The sequence below is a fragment of the Geotrypetes seraphini genome, chromosome 6 (assembly GCF_902459505.1).
Source record: "Geotrypetes seraphini chromosome 6, aGeoSer1.1, whole genome shotgun sequence".
Lineage (NCBI taxonomy): Eukaryota > Metazoa > Chordata > Amphibia > Gymnophiona > Dermophiidae > Geotrypetes > Geotrypetes seraphini.
Window position 1 is genome coordinate 32,390,546 of NC_047089.1, and position 18,378 is coordinate 32,408,923.

The 18,378-nt window shown below is 43.3% G+C and overlaps 1 protein-coding gene across 1 annotated transcript in view; it reads left to right on the forward strand.

Annotated features, from left to right (window-relative positions):
• ARHGAP42 (Rho GTPase activating protein 42) overlaps window positions 1-18,378 on the forward strand; it is a 359,221-nt gene that overhangs the window by 106,128 nt on the left and 234,715 nt on the right. Inside the window, exon 2 of the mRNA XM_033949795.1 lies at window positions 560-655. Coding sequence (XP_033805686.1) covers window positions 560-655 — 96 coding nt within the window. The remainder of the gene's footprint in view (window positions 1-559; window positions 656-18,378) is intronic.

Below are 18,378 nucleotides of genomic sequence, written 5' to 3' on the forward strand. Positions count from 1 at the left end.
CTTGTTTTAAAATGTACATTTGTACAAGATTAGATGGGTCAGTGGCATAATAAGGTGGGGGAGGGGTGGACCGCTCCGGGCATTGTGTTGGTGGGGGCACCCACATCTCTCCGCCTTGCCACGCTCACGCTATCCCTCCCCCACCCCACACCTCTTTGCTAGTGCGAGCAACTTCTCCTGCCTGTTGCTCGTTCCAGCCTGGTTCCCCTCTGAATCACTTCTGGGTAACGGGACCAGGAAATGATGTCAGAAGGAAAGCCAACGTTAGCATGTGGAGCAATGCTGGAGAAGCTACTCACACTAGAAGGTTTAGAGGTACAAGGTAGGGGGGAAGGGAGAGCACGAGCATGGAGTTGGGGCAGGAAGGAGCAGGGGGGGTGCCAGGGGCATGGGGTGGCATCACCACCTTGGGTGCCCCCTACCCTTACTACACCACTGGATGGTGCTGAATTAATGATTTTTTTGAGTGTGGATAGATAAGTTATTGCGTTTATACTATGGATATCCCACACTGTATTAAATTTCTATACTGTAACATCTGAAACATCTGTTCTTCCAGGTCTATCTATGGCAGTGCAGAAATTTTCTCAGTCACTTCAGGATTTTCAGTTCGAGTGCATTGGAGATGCTGAAACAGATGACGAAATTAACATTGGTAAGTGTTTTAACTTACAATATTGTAACTAGATTTTCCAGTAGTTTTCTAGTATACCTACATAATGAGTGCTTCAAAGAAATGCTTTCTGCAGGTTTAAATATAATTGTTTGTAGAATGACATTTAAATGTAGTGGTTAGAGTGTCTTATGAGCCTGGGGCCTCCTCTCTTTAGCTCATTAACCTATCCACCAGGCTACTTAAGTCATCTGTGTGTTGCTCTGCTAATCTTTCCCATACCAGATGCTGCTGTGCTAGAAACAGGTAAGTACTGTTTTATTCATATTTTTGGGGTGTGTGAGTCCACCAAAACCCACCAGAATCCATAAGAGCTATTGGCGAGGGAGACAGGTGGGTATAGTAGGTTTTGGGGGAGTTTGGGAGGGATAACCATTAATTATAAGGGGGTTATGGTGAGATGTGTTTCTAGCACCCTTTATGTGAAAGTCACAGCAGTGCCCTCTAAGGTGCCACACTACTTTAAAGATGTTTATGTGGCCATTCCATTACAATGCTGGCCCCTCCCATGTCTAAATGGTGCTGATGTGGATGTTTCTAACTTGGACATTTTTGTGGTTGAAAATGACAAATAAATTTAGACGTCCTAGCGGCCTAGACATTTTGGCAGCCAAGATGTCCAAGTAGAGGATTAAAAAAAAAATATATATATATATATTTGAATGTCCTGTTTAAAAATGGGTTTCTCCGCTTCCAACTTTGGACATTTTGCTGGAAATATACAAAAATGTCCTATCAAAAACGGCCCTCTATTTAACTTCAAATGTGACTTGTATAATATACTTTCTATGTCACTGCTGACAAGGACTATTCATGGTGACTCTCTACTCATCTAACCAAATAACAAAAGCCCCTATACTTTTGCTTCATTGACTACAGCAAAACCTTTGACTGTGTAGATCACAATAAACTGTGGAGAAGTCTAGGGCAAATGGGAATACCCAAACACATAACTCAACCGATAAAGAGCCTATATGAAAATCAAGAAGCTGCAGTGAGAACTGAATATAGCAACACTGATTGCTTTTCAATAAAACATGGCATCAGGCAAGGATGCAGCTTGTCACCTTACTTGTTCAACCTGAACGGTGAAGCCATCTTCAGAAAAACAAATTTGAAAGAGTGTGTCAGTTTCAAAGTTGGTGCCGAAATATAAACAACCTGCGTTATGCAGGTGATACAATGCTCATCACCAGCAGCAAAGAAGACATGCTGTATCTACTCAGAAAAGTCAAAATCGAAATTCATAACATGGGATTAGAACTAAACATAAACAAGACGAAGATCATGAACACAGAAATTGATGACGATTTTGAGCTTGAATTAGATTGAAATCCTTTACAAACTTCTATTCTATCTCCTGGGCTCTTTTGTAAACAAAGAAGCAACTAGCAGGGAGGAAATACTCAGCAGAATAGCACTTGGTCCCTCTTCAATGAAGGATCTTGACAAAGTATTCAAAGGCAAGGAAATAACATTCCAAACGAAGATCAGACGTCCACGCACTCATTTTCTCTTTGGTCAATTATGGATGCAAAAACTGGACACTATAGAAACAAGACAGAAAGAAGATTGACTCCTTTGAGCTTTGGTGCTGGAGAAGCATTTTAGCCATGCCGTGGACTGCCAGAAGAACTAACAAATCCATTCTGGAAGAGATCAAACCGGTTATGTCACTCAAAGCCCAAATGATGAAGTTACGACTATCTTATTTTGGTCACACCATCAGAAGAGAAAGATCATTGGAGAAGGACATCATGTTTGGGAAGATCAAAGGAACCAGACAAAGAGGGCAACCTGCAATCAGATGGCTGGACACATTGAAAACAACCATGGGGATGGCACTGGAAGACCTTTCTGGACTAGCACAAAAACGGTTTCTTTTTAGATCCACAATTCATCAAGCCACTAGGACTCAAGAACAAGCCAATGGCACCTAACATCTAACCATTCTCTTCGTTGATCCATAATTTAATATCTCAAAAATAAATTCAGCATAAAGCCTGCACTGTTTCATGCCCGAGCCCCCTCCCAGAACCACATGTACATACCCCCTCTCAGGCCTACCATATTATTGGGGATCTAGGGGGGGGCAGGAGCGACCCACCCATATAAGCTCAAATCTCAAAAAGGCTGCCATGACCTTCAGCAGCAGTCTCACAATGGAACCGACATGTAATCTGTCACCATTTTGTCCAGGCTCAGCCTCTAATTTTGTGATATACTGTGATCAAAATGCTAAGTATTAAGTAATGTGTATTGTGTAATTCAAATTCAGCATATCACCCTTCTAACACCATTTCAGCAGTAATGCATGGTGGTGGCTTTGCAGCAACTGGAGCAGGAAGGCTCGTGAGGATGGCATAAAAGATGAATGGGTATGGATTCTGGAGGAAAACTCATTCATCTTCCTTAGATATGGAGCTAGGAAGAAGATTTGCCTTTTAGTGGAATAGTAATCCTTGGCACAAAGCAAACATGAGAAGAAAGTGAATGTGTGCCTTCAAGTAGCCTAGTCAATGTAGAAACCTGAATCCAATAGAACATCAGTAGTAAGATTTAGACTACAGTCCACAGACAGTCGCTAGCCACGTTAAAAGACCTTAAACGATCTTATCAAGAAGAATGAGAGAAAACAGCACTATTCCACCAAGTATTATCATCAGGGTTTTTGACAATGTAAGCATTAGAAATTAGAAAGCCTTGATTGCTTGATGACCTTTTCAATATTTCAATAATTATTCTTTCATGTTGAATATACAGAGGTATGCTACGTAGATCTGTGAAAAGACTCCTATTTTTTGGAGCAGAATATGAAAAATATAGAAAAGTCTAAAGACTTACATAAGACACTCTTTTCTTAGAACTTTCTTGTACATGCAAAAAAAAATAATAATAATAATCACTCACTCTGATCAGAGCATCAGGTTCCTTATTTCCAAGACTTTCCTAAATGGCTTTAGGAAAGGTGTGGTTCTAAGGCTGCAACACCCACCTGGAAGGAAAGGGGAGGCCAGTCCTCGGGGAGAGGGCGGGTTTTAGATCAGGTCCAGTTGCCCTGGCTCAGAACAGAGGCTGGGAGGAGAAGAGGCGGTTCCCCTTTCCTCTGAGAGAAAACACACGACAAAAAGAATGAGGAGGGAAGCCTACTAGAGCTGATGGATTACGCTGAGGAAGGAGAACAGTGCCCAGAAAAGGAGGAGATGAAGATCATAACAGAATGACTTGGACCTCAGATTAACACTTGGGCCTCCTAAGAGAATTGCTTTCAAAACCCACACACAGCCCAGCAGGTGTATTCAGCAGGGCTGTGGAGTCGGTGAAAATGTACCGACTCCAATTCCGACTCCTAATACAGTTAAAATTGTATGTCATGCAACTAGTATAAAACTTAAATTTCTTATTTTGTAGATAGTAATTTGATTAACCCATTTGTTTCAGGATATGTTTTACTTCTAGAATATATTTTGACATCAAGTTTTGCCGATTATAAAATGTATTATATTTCATGATATTTATATTAATGAAAACGGCCCCTAGAGAATGGCACAGGAACATAGTTTTAGTCTTGTCCTCACGAGCTCTGTCCTCATCCCTGCGAACTCCTATATAGATAAATAGATAAAGGAGCCAGAGATACCATAAATAAATGGAGTTGAAAGGTTTTGTGAAAGGCTATTCTTGTGTTCTTATGTACCTGAAATGGGGGGGGGGGGGGGGAAGAGAGCTGAGTGCACTGGAAACAGTAATTCAAAAGAGCACAGCACAGGAGAATGCATGAACTGTGTTTGTTTCCAATTAAAAGTTGCAGCTGGGCAGGTGACGTTTAAAACCTGCTGTTGGTTTTTTTTTGGGGGGAGGGAGTTGTAGCTTGAACCTTAATAGTGGAAATTGTCATTGAAAGACTGTGGCACCAATGCTCAAAGCTGTGACATTTATAGTTATTTATATACCGCCTATAAGCGGTATGAGTCCAGTGGTGGACTAGAGGAATGATTTATTACCTTGCACCAAAGAGTCCTGGGTTCGACTCCCAAGACTGGATGTTTGAATTTTCCTGGGGGGCCGCCGCGGGAGCGGACTGCCGGGCACGATGGTCCCCTGGTCTTACCCAGCAGAGGCAATGCTTATGTTCTTATGCTCTTATGTTTACAATCACGTACTCAAGCACTTTGCCTATCTAATCTGGTGGGATCACAATCTTATCTAACGTACCTGGGGCAACGGAGGATTGAATGACTTGCCCAAGGTCACAAGGAGCAACGCTGGATTTGAACCCCCATAACCTCAGGGTACTGAGGCTGTAGCTCTAGCCACTAGGCTACTCCTTCCTCACATGGTAATAAATACTGTGTTGGGAGTGATTTTTTGGTGTGTCTGTGCGTGTGTGTGATACTCGGCACAATAACATGCAAATTATATGTATGCTGTTTGTGCAGAGCAGCCCTGGTAAAAGGGGGAGGAGCTATGTCTGGCGCCTGCTCAGAAGAGCACATTGCTAAGCACAGCTACCCCTTCTGTCAGCTCCATTTTGTCCTGCTGCTGCTGCCCTCCTTCCTGCTGGCTCATCTTGATCGCTTGTCCGAAGCCCCAATCAGCTGAGCCAGCAGGACTCCCCGAAGCCGCTAATCAGCGTCCGGCAGGAGGCTGCTTCGGGGCTTCCCCTGCCGCTCAGCTGTTTGGGCTTTCCCTGCCGGCTCTGCATATATATCAAAGTCGCTTTTCCAACAACTGATCTTGCGGCAGACCTCTGCGAAACTCATTTGCATGTGAAGTTCTTTGAACATCGATCACCATTTTCAAATTGGACAGTTTATCGGCCCCACAGCAACCCACAGGATTATTATTTTTTTTTTTGTAATCATTTTTATTAGAAAGGGTACAACAACAGGGCAACACGCAGAACAGAAAAGCCAAAGGCTCAAATACAAATAAGCAGGAATAATACAATAAAATCACACACCATCCGGGCCCCAGAGACGTTGCTGGCAACTCTGAAGAGGCTTTGGACAGACAAACAAGTTTTACTGAATTTTTCCTCAGCTCCCTAGGTGGGAGAGACTATTTAAACTTTGATACTTTTTGAGTCGTGCAAGTGGAAAGCTGAAGATACCAGACTGGATCAAGATCTCAATTTTTTTGTTGTTGGAGTTAAAGGGCGGCCAGACCATGTGACCTGAACCATCCATGCCCCTGCACCCTACTACATATACATATCTCTTTATATTGGATTCATTTTTATTTTGTTTTCTGATATTTTTTATTAGGCTTATGTATTTTTAGGTTACAGTGGTACCTTGGAATCCGAACTTAATCCGTTCTAGAACTCCGATGCGTTCCGAGACAATTTTTCTTATTGAAAATAATAGAAACTTATAGAAAATAATCTGTTCTTTGGTCCCATAAACTCAGCAAGATCGGGTCCCCCTGGCAGAGGCAGCAAGATCGGTAACGACAACTGCAAGCTTCCCTCCCAGGCGGAAACAGGAAGCTGCGTCAGAGGGGAAGCGTTGGGCTGAGCAACGCTTGCATTTCCCGTACGTTCAGATTCCAAAGCAGCGTTCGGATTCCGGGGTAAAATTGAATTAAAAAAAAGTTTGGATTCCTAGTTGTTCGAGATCTGGGGCTTTCGGATTCTGAGATACCACTGTATTTGAATACCAATTTGCCTAACCTCTTCTAAGAACCTGGTGCTAGGAAATTTCCTCAAAAAGTCTGCACTTTTCCAGCTTTCTGAGCTGTTACCGCCGCAGCCATCACTAAAAACCATGCCAAGGTTTTGTAAAAGTGTGTGTGTGTGTGTATTGAGGGGGGAGGGTAAATTGTCCCTGGAATGAAATAGCATAGAATTGTAGTAATTCCTAATTCTAGAACTGATTTTTTTTTCTCTTTTTCTCAGCAAGCTGCAGTCATTTCAAAGGTAACAGTCTAAACACCAGTGATACTACTTTTGAACTTTCTCCTTGTTCTTCAATGTCTCACACTCTTTCCCCCTCCCCCACCCATTTTGCTGAGAGGTTTTAACTGCAGCCAGGGCTTTCTTCCTTCCTTGAGCTGATTTTGGAAAGTGGTGTTATTCTTTATCTCCTGTTGAACTCTTGAAGCTCAGATGCCTCAGGGACACAGACAGCTGCAAAGAAAGGGAGAGAGATAACTACAGAGGCCCGGAAAAAGCTATAGACTGGGGCAGTGTTTCACAACCCTATCCTGCAAGGCTACCAGCCAGTCGGGTTTTTGGGATAACCCTAATGAATACACTTCTCCCTCCGTATTTGCGGTTTCTGCACTCGCGGTTTCACGTAATCGCGATTTTTCGTTGGGTGACTCAGCGCCCCCCCAAAATTACATCATGATTAAAGTTCCTTTCCTTTTGCTGTACTGTAATGTAAAAAAAGTTAAACTTGTACCAATATCACTCTGCTTTCATGATTTCTCCTACAAAATTGAAGTTTCAAAACTTTCACCCTGAAAATCGCTGGTTCACATCGTGCACAGGGAAAAACGCTGCTTCCCAGCATGCATAGAGGAAATCGCTTGCCTGCTTAAAGCGTTCTGAATTGCTGCTTGCCTGCCCAAAGCATTGTGAATCGCTGCTTGCCTATATTGTTATTCCACCAACATTGTGAATTGTATTTGTTAATCGCGGTTTTAGTAACAAAACCGCTATCTTTTACAAAAAAACGCGATTAACATATACAATTCATATTCGCGGTTTTTCCATATTCACGGCTATAGCTAGAATGTATCCCCCGCAAATACGGAGGGAGAAGTGTATGCATGAGAGAGATTTGCATATAATGGAGGTGAAAGGCATGCAAATCTGCTCCATACATATTCATTAGGGCTATCCTGAAAACCTGAATGGCCTGTGGTCCTCCAGGACAGGGTTGGGAACCACTGGACTAGGGCAAAGCTGTATGAAAAATTCGCTGTGAGTTAGGACAGCTTTAGATTCTGTTTTTTTTTGTAATAGTTTTTAGTGTTCTAGGTTTTGAGTGTTCTAGTACCAAAATCAATTGGGTCGCTGTGCTTTACATTCACTTTATCCTGTGTAGGGTTGCCAGATTTCCCCTTAAAAAAAAAAAAGGACACCTGGCCCCGCCTCAGCTTTGCCTTCAGCTCTGCCCTGTTCCACCCCTAGCCACGCCCCCATACAAACCATCGACGCAATGAGATCACACTTACGCACACATGCATGTGATATCATCGCATAGACGTCTACACATGCACAGAGGGCCTCCAAATGCGGCCCTGAGCTCAAACTGCCGAGTTTTGGAAAGCCCTCCGGGCACTCGGACAGTCCTCTAAAAAGAGGGCATGTCCAGATTTTCCCCAGATGTCTGGTATCCCTAATCCTATGGTTTTAAGCTAAAAAAAATTAAATTCCCTTTTTTTTTTTTTTTTGTTTTGAGGCAGGTACTGTTCACGTACATCGTACTTTTATGTTTCTCTCCACTGTGTCCCGCTGCCCTTCGGAACTGAAGATGGCTTGTTTCTAATAAATCTGGATCTCTTTCCAAATCTCCCTGTGCTCAAACAGCCCTCATTCCTCCTAGAAGGAGCAGAGGTGTTTAATTCCTGCTGCCTTACCCATTGTAGATAAAGGACATTGACATTTACGGCCTCTTTTACAAAGCCGTGCTAGCGGCCCTGAAGCCCATAGATAATTAAAAAGTTTGGGGGCTGTTTCCGTGCGGCAGCCACTAGCGCGGCTTTGTAAAAGAGGACGTTGGTTTTCCTTTTTGGTGGGCGAACTTATGCTTACGTTATAAGTATGAGAAAATGAATGCTGACATGCTAGGGCATAATAAGACATTCAAATTAGTTTGGGGTCCATTGACGTCTTTTGTAGATTTGTTATAGTTGTCCTTTATCTTTATTTTCTGTTTTAGCACCCACACATCCGGGGGGAGGGGGAGGTTTATCTTTTGTTTTAGTATTATTCCTGATGGTAATATTGGATGGGGGAGGGAGTTTTATTTTTGTATAGATACTGATTGATTATAAGTGCTTATTTGATTATTATTATTATTTGTATTTATGTTGTATTGCACTTTTTGTTGGCATTAAAAATTAAATAAAGATTTTTTTTTTTTTAAAAGACCTTCAGTAGCTTGCTGCACCTCAAAGATCTCCTCCTCATCCAATGTAATCTGTAATCCCAATGTTGTCTCATTTCTTCCCTGTAGAAGTCTCTTCACCATCTCCCTCTCCTCCTAAACTCTTTAATTCTTCTTTCTTTTTATCATCACTTGAATTGTACGTCGCCTTGAACCTGTGTAGGCATAGAGTGGCTCACAAATTGTAGATTAGATTAGATCCTGGATCAGTACTATTTTGCCATTTTACCCATATGAAATCAAAATGTTGGCGTTGTTTGGCAAGATATCCGAAAGCAATTGCTTTTCATAACTACAGAGAAATATGGGAGGCGAGGAGGTCTCACACAGTTAGGTGGTCTTCCAGGTGCTTTTGGTATTGTACAGGGAAAGTGGGGTTGTAGTGAGCAGGCTCCTTGTATCATGGGTAAACTCCTTTTCAAGAGTATAGGCAGTCCCCGGGTTAAGAACGAGTTCTGTTTTTAAAACCGTTCTTAAGTTGAATTTGTATGTAACTTGGATACATTCTTCCCACCTTCTCCACCTCCTTGAGGCCCCTCTTGCATCCCTTTCCATCCATTCCACTGCTCTCTTCACCACCATATCCAATGTTTCTCCCTCTCATTTCTATCTTCCCCAAGCATCTCTACCTCATTCCTCTCCTACCACCTTGTCCAGTAATTCTCTCTCCCTCCCTATGCCCATCAATTTTCCTCATTCTTCACTTCCCCATGTGCACCATCTCTCCTTCCTTCTCACTCAAACACCCAATTCTCCCTTTCCATTCCCTTCCCTACCTCAGCATCTTTCCCTCCTTTCTTCCATCCTCTGTCCGAAGTTTGTGCCCTCTCCTTCCATTCTGTGTCTGAAGTTTATGTTTACCTTCTGGCCGTCTCCCTCCTTCCAGCTACAGTTGCTTATCTTCACAAAGCTGTGGGCTGCAGCTCCTACTCGCAGCCCACAGCTGACCCAGAAGCCTTCCCTCTGACATTGGCGGAAGCTTCTGACATCAGAGGGAAGGCTTCTGGGTCAACTGCAGGCTATGCATAGAAGCCGCAGCCCACGGCTTTGTAAAGAGAGGCGGCTGAAGGAGGAGGGAGCAGGCCAGAAGAAGGTGAGGAAGGCACAAATTTTGGACACAGAACTCTAGAGCGCAGTGTAAAAACAACGAGCTAAACTGTACAATGGGAGCCTTGACCTGAAGAAAATTCTATGAAACATGGTCATGTCAGTGGAGGCGCTCCCTGTATAATATGGTCAACTCAAAGAGATAAGTTATATTTTAAGGATTCACAATTATTATAAAGCATTGCATGAAATTATTTAAAAATGGATCCTATGAGGAGAATGGCTTATGTGATCTTTATATGAAATGCATAAAGGAGTATTGCAAGCCTACAGAGGATCTACAAATTTTTTTTTTTCATAATAATTGTTATTTAGGTTAGTTTGTTGTGATTTAGATCAGTGTTCTTCAACATTTTGACACCTATGGACCGGCGGAAATAAAAGAATTATTTTGTGGACTGGCATCCGTTCGTGGACCGGTGGATGAAGAACACTGGGCTAAGTTATGGGCAAGACCCCACCCATCTTCACCCAGTCTCCACCCCAGACCCCGCACCATATTACTAATTGTAACACCATTTTTTTCATATAATAATAATAATAATAACAGCTTATATACCGCATTACCGTGAAGTTCTATGCGGTTTACAAAAGATTAAGCAGAGGTACAAATTGACTGACTTCAAGAGGGGAAGAGGAAAGAGAAGTAATTAGACAGGAAATTCATTGTTGAGGAGAAAAGTGATCAAAAGGACAGTAGGTCGCTATTGATAGGAAAGAGATAAGTGGATCAGTTGTCAAGATGTTTTAGGAACAGGTGTGTTTTTAGACGTTTCCTAAATTCCTCATAAGTAGAGGGCGAAAGTAATTGTTCTAGGTCTTTACCCCATGATGCTGCTTGGTGTGAGAGAAGGAATTCATGGTGTTTTTTCAGTTTGCAACCTCTCACTGGGGGGGGAAACGAAGTTGGAATGTGAACTTCTCTTGTGTCTGTTGGTTGAGAAGGAGAAAAGGTCAGTAATGTATTTGGGGGCAAGTCCGTGTAATGCTTTAAAGCAGAAACAGGCAAATTTGAACTTTACGCGTGCCACCATCGGCAGCCAATGTAGCTGCCGGTAGTAGGGTGTCACGTGGTCAAATTTCTTTAGTCCAAAGATTAGTCTAACTGCTGCATTTTGCAACAGTTGTAGGCGTCGCATATTTTTTGGGAAATTGCCAAATAGGCGATGTTACAGTAGTCAAGCAGGCTTAATATGAGTCACTGGACTAGGATTCTGAAAGCCGATGTAACAAAATAAGCTTTAAGGGATCTGAGTTTCCAGAGAGTAAAAAAATCCCTTTCTGATTAAGGAGTCTACCTGGTCTTTCATGGTTAGGCATTGATCCAGAGTTACACCTAGTATCTTTATGGAGGGCTGGATAGGGTAACTAAGGTTATTGATACAGAGGGGTGATTTAATGTCAAGTGGATGTGGTGAAGCAATGAAAAAAGTCGTTTTTTCTGAATTAAGTTTGAGCCTAAAGTTTGTCATCCATTGTTCCATCATGTTTATACACACACATACACACACAATAATCTTATTAACAACACATAATGGTTAACCACAAAATTAAACTACACAAAGCACACTGTATGCTTCTCAATATTCATTCCTACCAGAACACAGATAACCCCTGTGTAAATACGGGACCAAAAACTAAAAGTACTAATATATACAATCAAAACCCTAAGATGCAAGACTCTGCATGCAGTACAACCCCCAGAGAAAAAGAAACAAATGCATTTCTTCCTGAACAGTGCAAAATACAGACAGCAGATGTAAATTTTCAGAATTGACACCATTCAATCACTAAATTTAAAAATAAAATCATTCCCCCCTACCTTTGTTGTCTCCCTCCCTCTATGCTGTGCTTAACTTCTGGCCTGCTCCCATCTGGCTGTTTTATGCCGCCCTCGATGTTATCTTCAGGCCGGCTTCCTCTTCCTCACTGCCGCAGTGCACAAAGCCGCGGGCAGCGGCTCCTTGCGCGTCCCACACCTCATCTGGAAGCCTTTCCTCTGACGCTGCCTTCCCTCTGACGCTGCAACATCAGAGAGAAGGCTTCTGGTTCAGGCATAGGATGCGTGTGTTAGCCAATAAGTATTGTGTTATGATTCGGAAATGATGACATCTTTTTTTTTTTTTTTAAATCAACAGTTTACATATACAGTATATGCTAAAACCATAAGCACAAAAATGAGTACATAAGAACATAAGAATTTGCCTCTGCTGGGTCAGACCAGAGGTCCATCCCGCCCAGCGGTCCGCTCCCGCGGTGGCCCTCCTGGCCCATCACCTGTGCAATGGTCCCTGACTATTCCTATAACCTACCTCAACTCCTATCTGTACCCCTCAATCCCCTTATCCTCTAGGAACCTATCCAAACCTTCTTTGAAGCCCTGTAACGTGCTCTGGCCTATCACGGCCTCCGGAAGCTATTTTTTTGTGCCAGTGTCCAAAGCAGTGATATAACAAGTAAAGATTTGCTTATCACAGGATTCTCATACAGTGTACGTTGTTTTCGGTAGGTCTTTTATAAAAGACTGTGTGCTTGGTAAGGTACTATACAGCTTAGTGCATAGGCTGGAGGTTTTTGATTTTTTTTTTTTTTTTTTGTAATTTAAACACTGGCCACACTGTCAGAAGGGCATCTTGAGAGCCATGGCCAGTGCTAGTTAAAGCAGAGGGTGCCCAGAGCCCTGGGTGCTAGAGGGAAGGTCCCTCCAACGAACCTGTCCTCCCGTTTAGCCACCATCATTCTGCCCTCGGTTCTCTCTAAGCTAGGTCTTCCCCTAATTTGTTAAAGCCTCTCGACCTTTCTCAAGAGTCTTGCTAAAGGCACTGTCCTTGGGACAGCTGCAATGTTTTCTTCCAGCTTTCAGTAAGCTTGACACAGTATTGCCAGAATACTGTGGGAGTTTGAGTGCTGAGAGCCATACAGTCTTGAAAGAAAACAGAGCAGTTGTTTTGGAGACATTGCTAGTAGCAAGCCTTTGGACAAGGTGGGGAAAATTTTATATAGCGAGAGGAGAAAGTTAAGAGAGCCTGGAATCTTTGAAGCCACTATTGCCCCCTCCCCCCCTCTCAGAAAGTGCAATGAAGAATACCGACTCAGATCCTGTAAACTCTATGGACTTAATGGGCTTCATTATACTTTTCCAAAAATCTTGCATGTATAGGCTTGCAGTAAATTGTTTAAAAGAAGCCTTTACTGCTGTTTTCTGTGAGCTTTCTGAATTTCTGGTCTGCACACGTGGAATGTGCTACTGGAGGAACTACGTCAGGGAAAGGATTTTCTCAAGTTAGGAAGAAGATTAATACTCAGCTACTAGGGAAATAAATACAAATATTCTGTGATGATGTAAATCATCACAATCCAATATCACAGCTCTAGCTAATTTAAATTATTCAATACATAAGTAAATAATGATTTAATTGTGTAAAGTGCTCAGACCCTACAACCAACATTGTTCAGTGTAATCACTCAACTATGGTTGCCAGTGGGACCATCATCGCCTTTACCTCCCTAAGTCGCCATTCATTAACCAAATACAACACTATGTAATGGTAACTTATCTGAAATTGTTGATGGGAGGCCTCTTGTTGGTCAAATCGGCAGCCATAGACTGGAACCATGAAAGTGCTTGTGTTAAAAACAACTAAGTGCCATGCCGAGAAACCGATGAAAACATATTGGGCCTGATTCTATAATGGTGCACTCATATTCCTACCGATGCCTAGGCATTCTTGTGAAAAGCACCTGTAAATTGGACCAGGGTTTTCCCAGCCTAAACTACCAGTGCTTAACTGCCAACGTCTAGTTCAACCACGTCTATTTTTCGTCCCTAACCCTACTTTTTAGGTACGCGTCTTTAGGCATCAGAGGGTGCCTCAACGCGGGCATTGCTAGGCACCACATGGTTGTCTGCACGCAACCTAAATTGACAAAATAATGAATTTTTTTTAACATGTTGTGACCAATTAAAAGCAATTAAGTTATGTTCAGAACTAAGGCATTGCTAGGTACCTAGCGGTGGCTAACCAAGGTGCCATTCATAGAAACAGGCCTTTTATGGCAGTGGCATATGCTTGATTTTAGTGTCTCTGATTTTAATCTTAATGAATGTACCAATGGAAATGCTTGGAAATGTAATGAAATTATTTTAAAGAATGAATGAATAGATGAAACAGATGAGCCAGGTAGGGGACAGAGTACGCGTGAAGTAGGCTTGAGTTGGTATGGTGGAAGTCCCAGCATTCAAGGAGGGTGAATCACGAGGACAGCATTTGACCCCATCCCCGCGATTAACCACAGGAAACCATCCCCGTATCATTCTTTAAGGAGAGAGGGAAGAATCAGAGTATGACTGGGCACATCCACGGACCCTCAAGCCTTGAATTGAAGTATGCTTGTGTAGAAGGACTGAAGTTGAGATAGACACTAAAGAATGACACCGGATGGTTAGAACATAAGACCATAAGTGTTGCCACACTGGGACAGACCGAAGGTCCATTAAGCCTAGTATCCTGTTTCCAGCAGTGGCCAACCCAGGTCACAAGTATCTGGCAGAAACCCAAACAGTAGCAACATTCCAGAGATGATATTGTGATGTCATAAAGTCTCTTTCCACCAATGCCTAAAAGCCAACCTCATCAGTGATGTCGCAATGGCTTAATTATCCTATACTTGGCTCACATAAGAATCGGAGTATGAATGGGCCCAGCCACTGACCCTCAAGCCTTGCATTAAAGAATGCTGGTGTAGAGGACAGACACTGAAGAATGACACGGGATGGTTGGAACATAAGACCATAAGTGTTGCCATACTAGGATAGAATGAAGGTCAGTCAAGCCCAGTATCCTGTTTCCAGCAGTGGCCAACCCAGGTCACAAGTATCTGGCAGAAACCCAAAGAGCAGCAACATTGCAGAGCTGAGGTTGCCACACTGGGACAGACCGAAGGTCCATTAAGCCTAGTATCCTGTTTCCAGCAGTGGCCAACCCAGGTCACAAGTATCTGGCAGAAACCCAAACAGTAGCAACATTCCAGAGATGATATTGTGATGTCATAATGCCTCATTCCACCAATGCCTAAGAGCCAACCTCATCAGTGATGTCACAATGGCTTCATTATCCTATACTTGGCTCACATAGGACAGAGTATGAATGGACTCAACTACTGACCCTCAAGCCTTGCATTGAAGAATGCTGCTGTAGAAGGACTGAAGTTGAGACAGACACTGAAGAATGACATTGGATGGTTTCCCGTGGTTATCCACGGGGACAGAGACAGATTCTGTTCCTGTGACATTCTCTATGGCAGGAGTGTCAAATGTCGGTCCTCGAGGGCCACAATCCAGTCGGGTTTTCAGGATTTCCCCAATAAGACTTAGAATTAGATTACAATATACATGAGATCTATTAGCATACAATGAAAGCAGTGCATGCAAATATATCGCATGCATATTCATTGGGGAAATCCTGAAAACTCAACTGGATTGCGGCCTTCGAGGTGTGACTTTGACACCCCTGATCGACATTTGATGTCCCTGCTGTATGGTGTTACTGTCTGGAGAAGGCTTTGACATGCACGTATGGGTTTCACTTTCTAGTTCACCATGTTTTTCTTTAGAAGCCAGGAAGGGGGAAATGATATGATCTTATATTCTCTTGAAATGTATCAGTCGAGGCCACGCGTTTTGCAGATAAACAGCACAATGACTTTCCAGAATGATACATTCTTGTGAAAGCTTCAGAGGATAGGTTCCGAGTGATATTAGCTTTCCACTTCTTTGATAGCTTTAGAAACAATATGCAAGTGTCTTTTGCTTACTAACTGCCAGAATGCCGAGCTCCACTTCCGTGGAGATGATGCGGTATATAAACTTAAGGTTTAGTTTAGTTTAGTCATGAAAAAGGTAGTTTTAAAAAAAATTGTGCTTTAGTGAAAAAGTTCTGTAGTTAGGCCCAGATTCTGTATAAGATGCCCGGGAAGGACGTCCTATACAGAATCAGGCCTAGGCCCACCCAAAATAAACCCAATTCTGTAACCGACGTCCATATTACAGATGCTGGTTACAGAACCGGGCTACTGTAGGTGTGGCCGCTATACTTATCGCGGCAGGGAGATCCCTTGCCGCAATAAGTATAGCGGTCACGGTTGCCAGTCCCCCCCACCCCCATACGATTGTGGCAGGAGGGATCCCAGTCCCTCCTGCCCGATGACCGCCTCCCCCCATGTGCAATCACAGCAGGAGGGAACTCAACCCCTCCTGCCCAATGACCACCCACACTTTCCCGAAGATCACCGGCAGGAGGATGCCCAATTCCTCCTGCCAGATCCCCCAAAGAAAACCCCCTCCCCCCCCCGGGGCTCACCAAGCAAGTTGGCTGGCTGGACGGGTTCTTGCACTTGCCAGCCAGCAGGCACACCTCCGTCTCTCCCCTGCCCAACCCACAGGAGCCTAGGGCCTGATTGGCTCTGGTGCCTAAGGCCCCTCCTATTGGCACTCTCCTGCCAGCAATTGTCGGGGGCGGGTGGGGGGGGTCTTTCGGCAGGAGGGATTGGGAAGCCCTCCCACCTTGTTCCTTTAGGGCAGTGTCCCACAAACTTTTCCAGCTGGCAGCACACTAAATGCAGTGCCTCGGCTGGAAGGCACCCGGATGTTGACGCGATGATGTCATATGCACGTGTGATGTCATCACATCAATGTCCGCGCATGCGCAGAGGCCCATCTTGCTGCAACCCAGCCGTTACAGGGGTCCAGGAGGTGCAGGGAGAAGAAGAGAGATGTCTGTCAGGAGGAGAATCGTCCACGCAGGCTGACTTCCTACAGGATGTGCCTCTCGCCATCAGAGGCACGTCCTGTAGGCAAACAGCTGGCATGGATGACTCTCCTCCTCGCCAGTGTGTCGCTGCACACCAGAAATCTCAGGAGGCACACTGGTGTACCGTGGCACACAGTTTGCGATATACTGGTTTAGGGGGAGGGGGAGATCCCTTGCCGCGATTAAGTATAGGGGCTGTGTCTACTTACAATAATACATTGTAAGCGTCTCCTGCCCTACTAGGGAGACGCGTAGGGCCGCCTAGGTTCGCTAGCCTTAGGCGAGCTTGCTGGTCTCCCTAGGCTCCCGGAGGTGCCTTCAATATAGGCGGCCTGCCTGGGAGCATTTTTTTAAAAACATGCGTCCCAATTGGCTGATTAGACAGCTGTAGGACGCCTACAGCTGCCTACAATTGGGACGCAGTTTACAGAATCCGGACCTTAGTATTTAAAAAAGAAAACTATAGACCTCTGAAGGTTGTGCTTCTTAGAGTACAGCAGGATTTCAATGCCTTCTATGCATCTCGTATAGTGGTTGAAGTGTTTCAGGTAATAATAATAATAATAATAACTTTATTCTTGTACACCGCCATACCCAGTGAGTTCTAGGCGGTTCACATTAGTTAAACATGGATTACATGCAGTTAAGAGTTGGTTGAACAGATTTACATTAATTAAATATAGTTACGTGCATCGTTACATGCGGTTCACATTAATTAGACATAGTTGCATGCGGTTAAGTAATAATTGAACAGAGTTGCGTGGAGTTAGGTGTTGAAATGAGCAGGGATGCAGGCAGCGGAGAAGATAAGATTGGGGAGAAGGAAAAGGTGGGTCGGGGGGAGGAGGGGGCGAGATAGAAGGGAGGGAGGGGGGATCTATGAGGAGGGGGGCCATTAAGTGTCGTGGCGTTGGAAGAGGTGTGTTTTGAGTAGTTTTCTAAAGCTGAGGTAGGTTGGAGCCTTGAGGATTAATTGGGCTATCCATGGGTTTAGCTTGGCGGCCTGGAAGGCGAGGGTTTTGTCGAAGAATTTACATTAGATATTTTATTTATTTATTTAAAAAATTATATACCGCATAAAAACTATGTGGTTTACAAAGTTACATGCATACATATTAAAAATACTAAAACATGTTTCAACAGAACAAACACAATAAAACATTAACTAACAGTATCATTATTAAAACCTTTTTTCAAATTCATCCAACAAGATGGAAGGATTGAATCCCATAAAAATATTTACAGGACGGTAAGGCTTCAACAGCAAATAGTATTAGCACATGAAAGCATTAATAAATAATTGCATTTTCAACATTTTCTTAAAGTTCAGTGTTCTGTTGCAGTATCGCAGAATACCAGGCAACGCATTCCAAAGCTTGGCACCTACTACAGACAGCATTTTTGCCCCAATCGTAATATGAGAGACTAACATCTTACCCTCCAAATTCAACTTCATACCATTTTCAGATCTCAAACATTTTCTGAGTTGATAGATTTAAAAAGAAACTCCTTTAGTGCCCTTGGGGAGCGTGATATAAGATTTGCTGTATGATTGAGAGAATCTTAAATTGTACTCTCTGCTGCATAGGTAACTAATGCCGTTGTTGCAACACTGGGGTTATTTGAGTCATTCTTGAAACCCCAGTAATCAATCTTGCTGCAGAGTTAA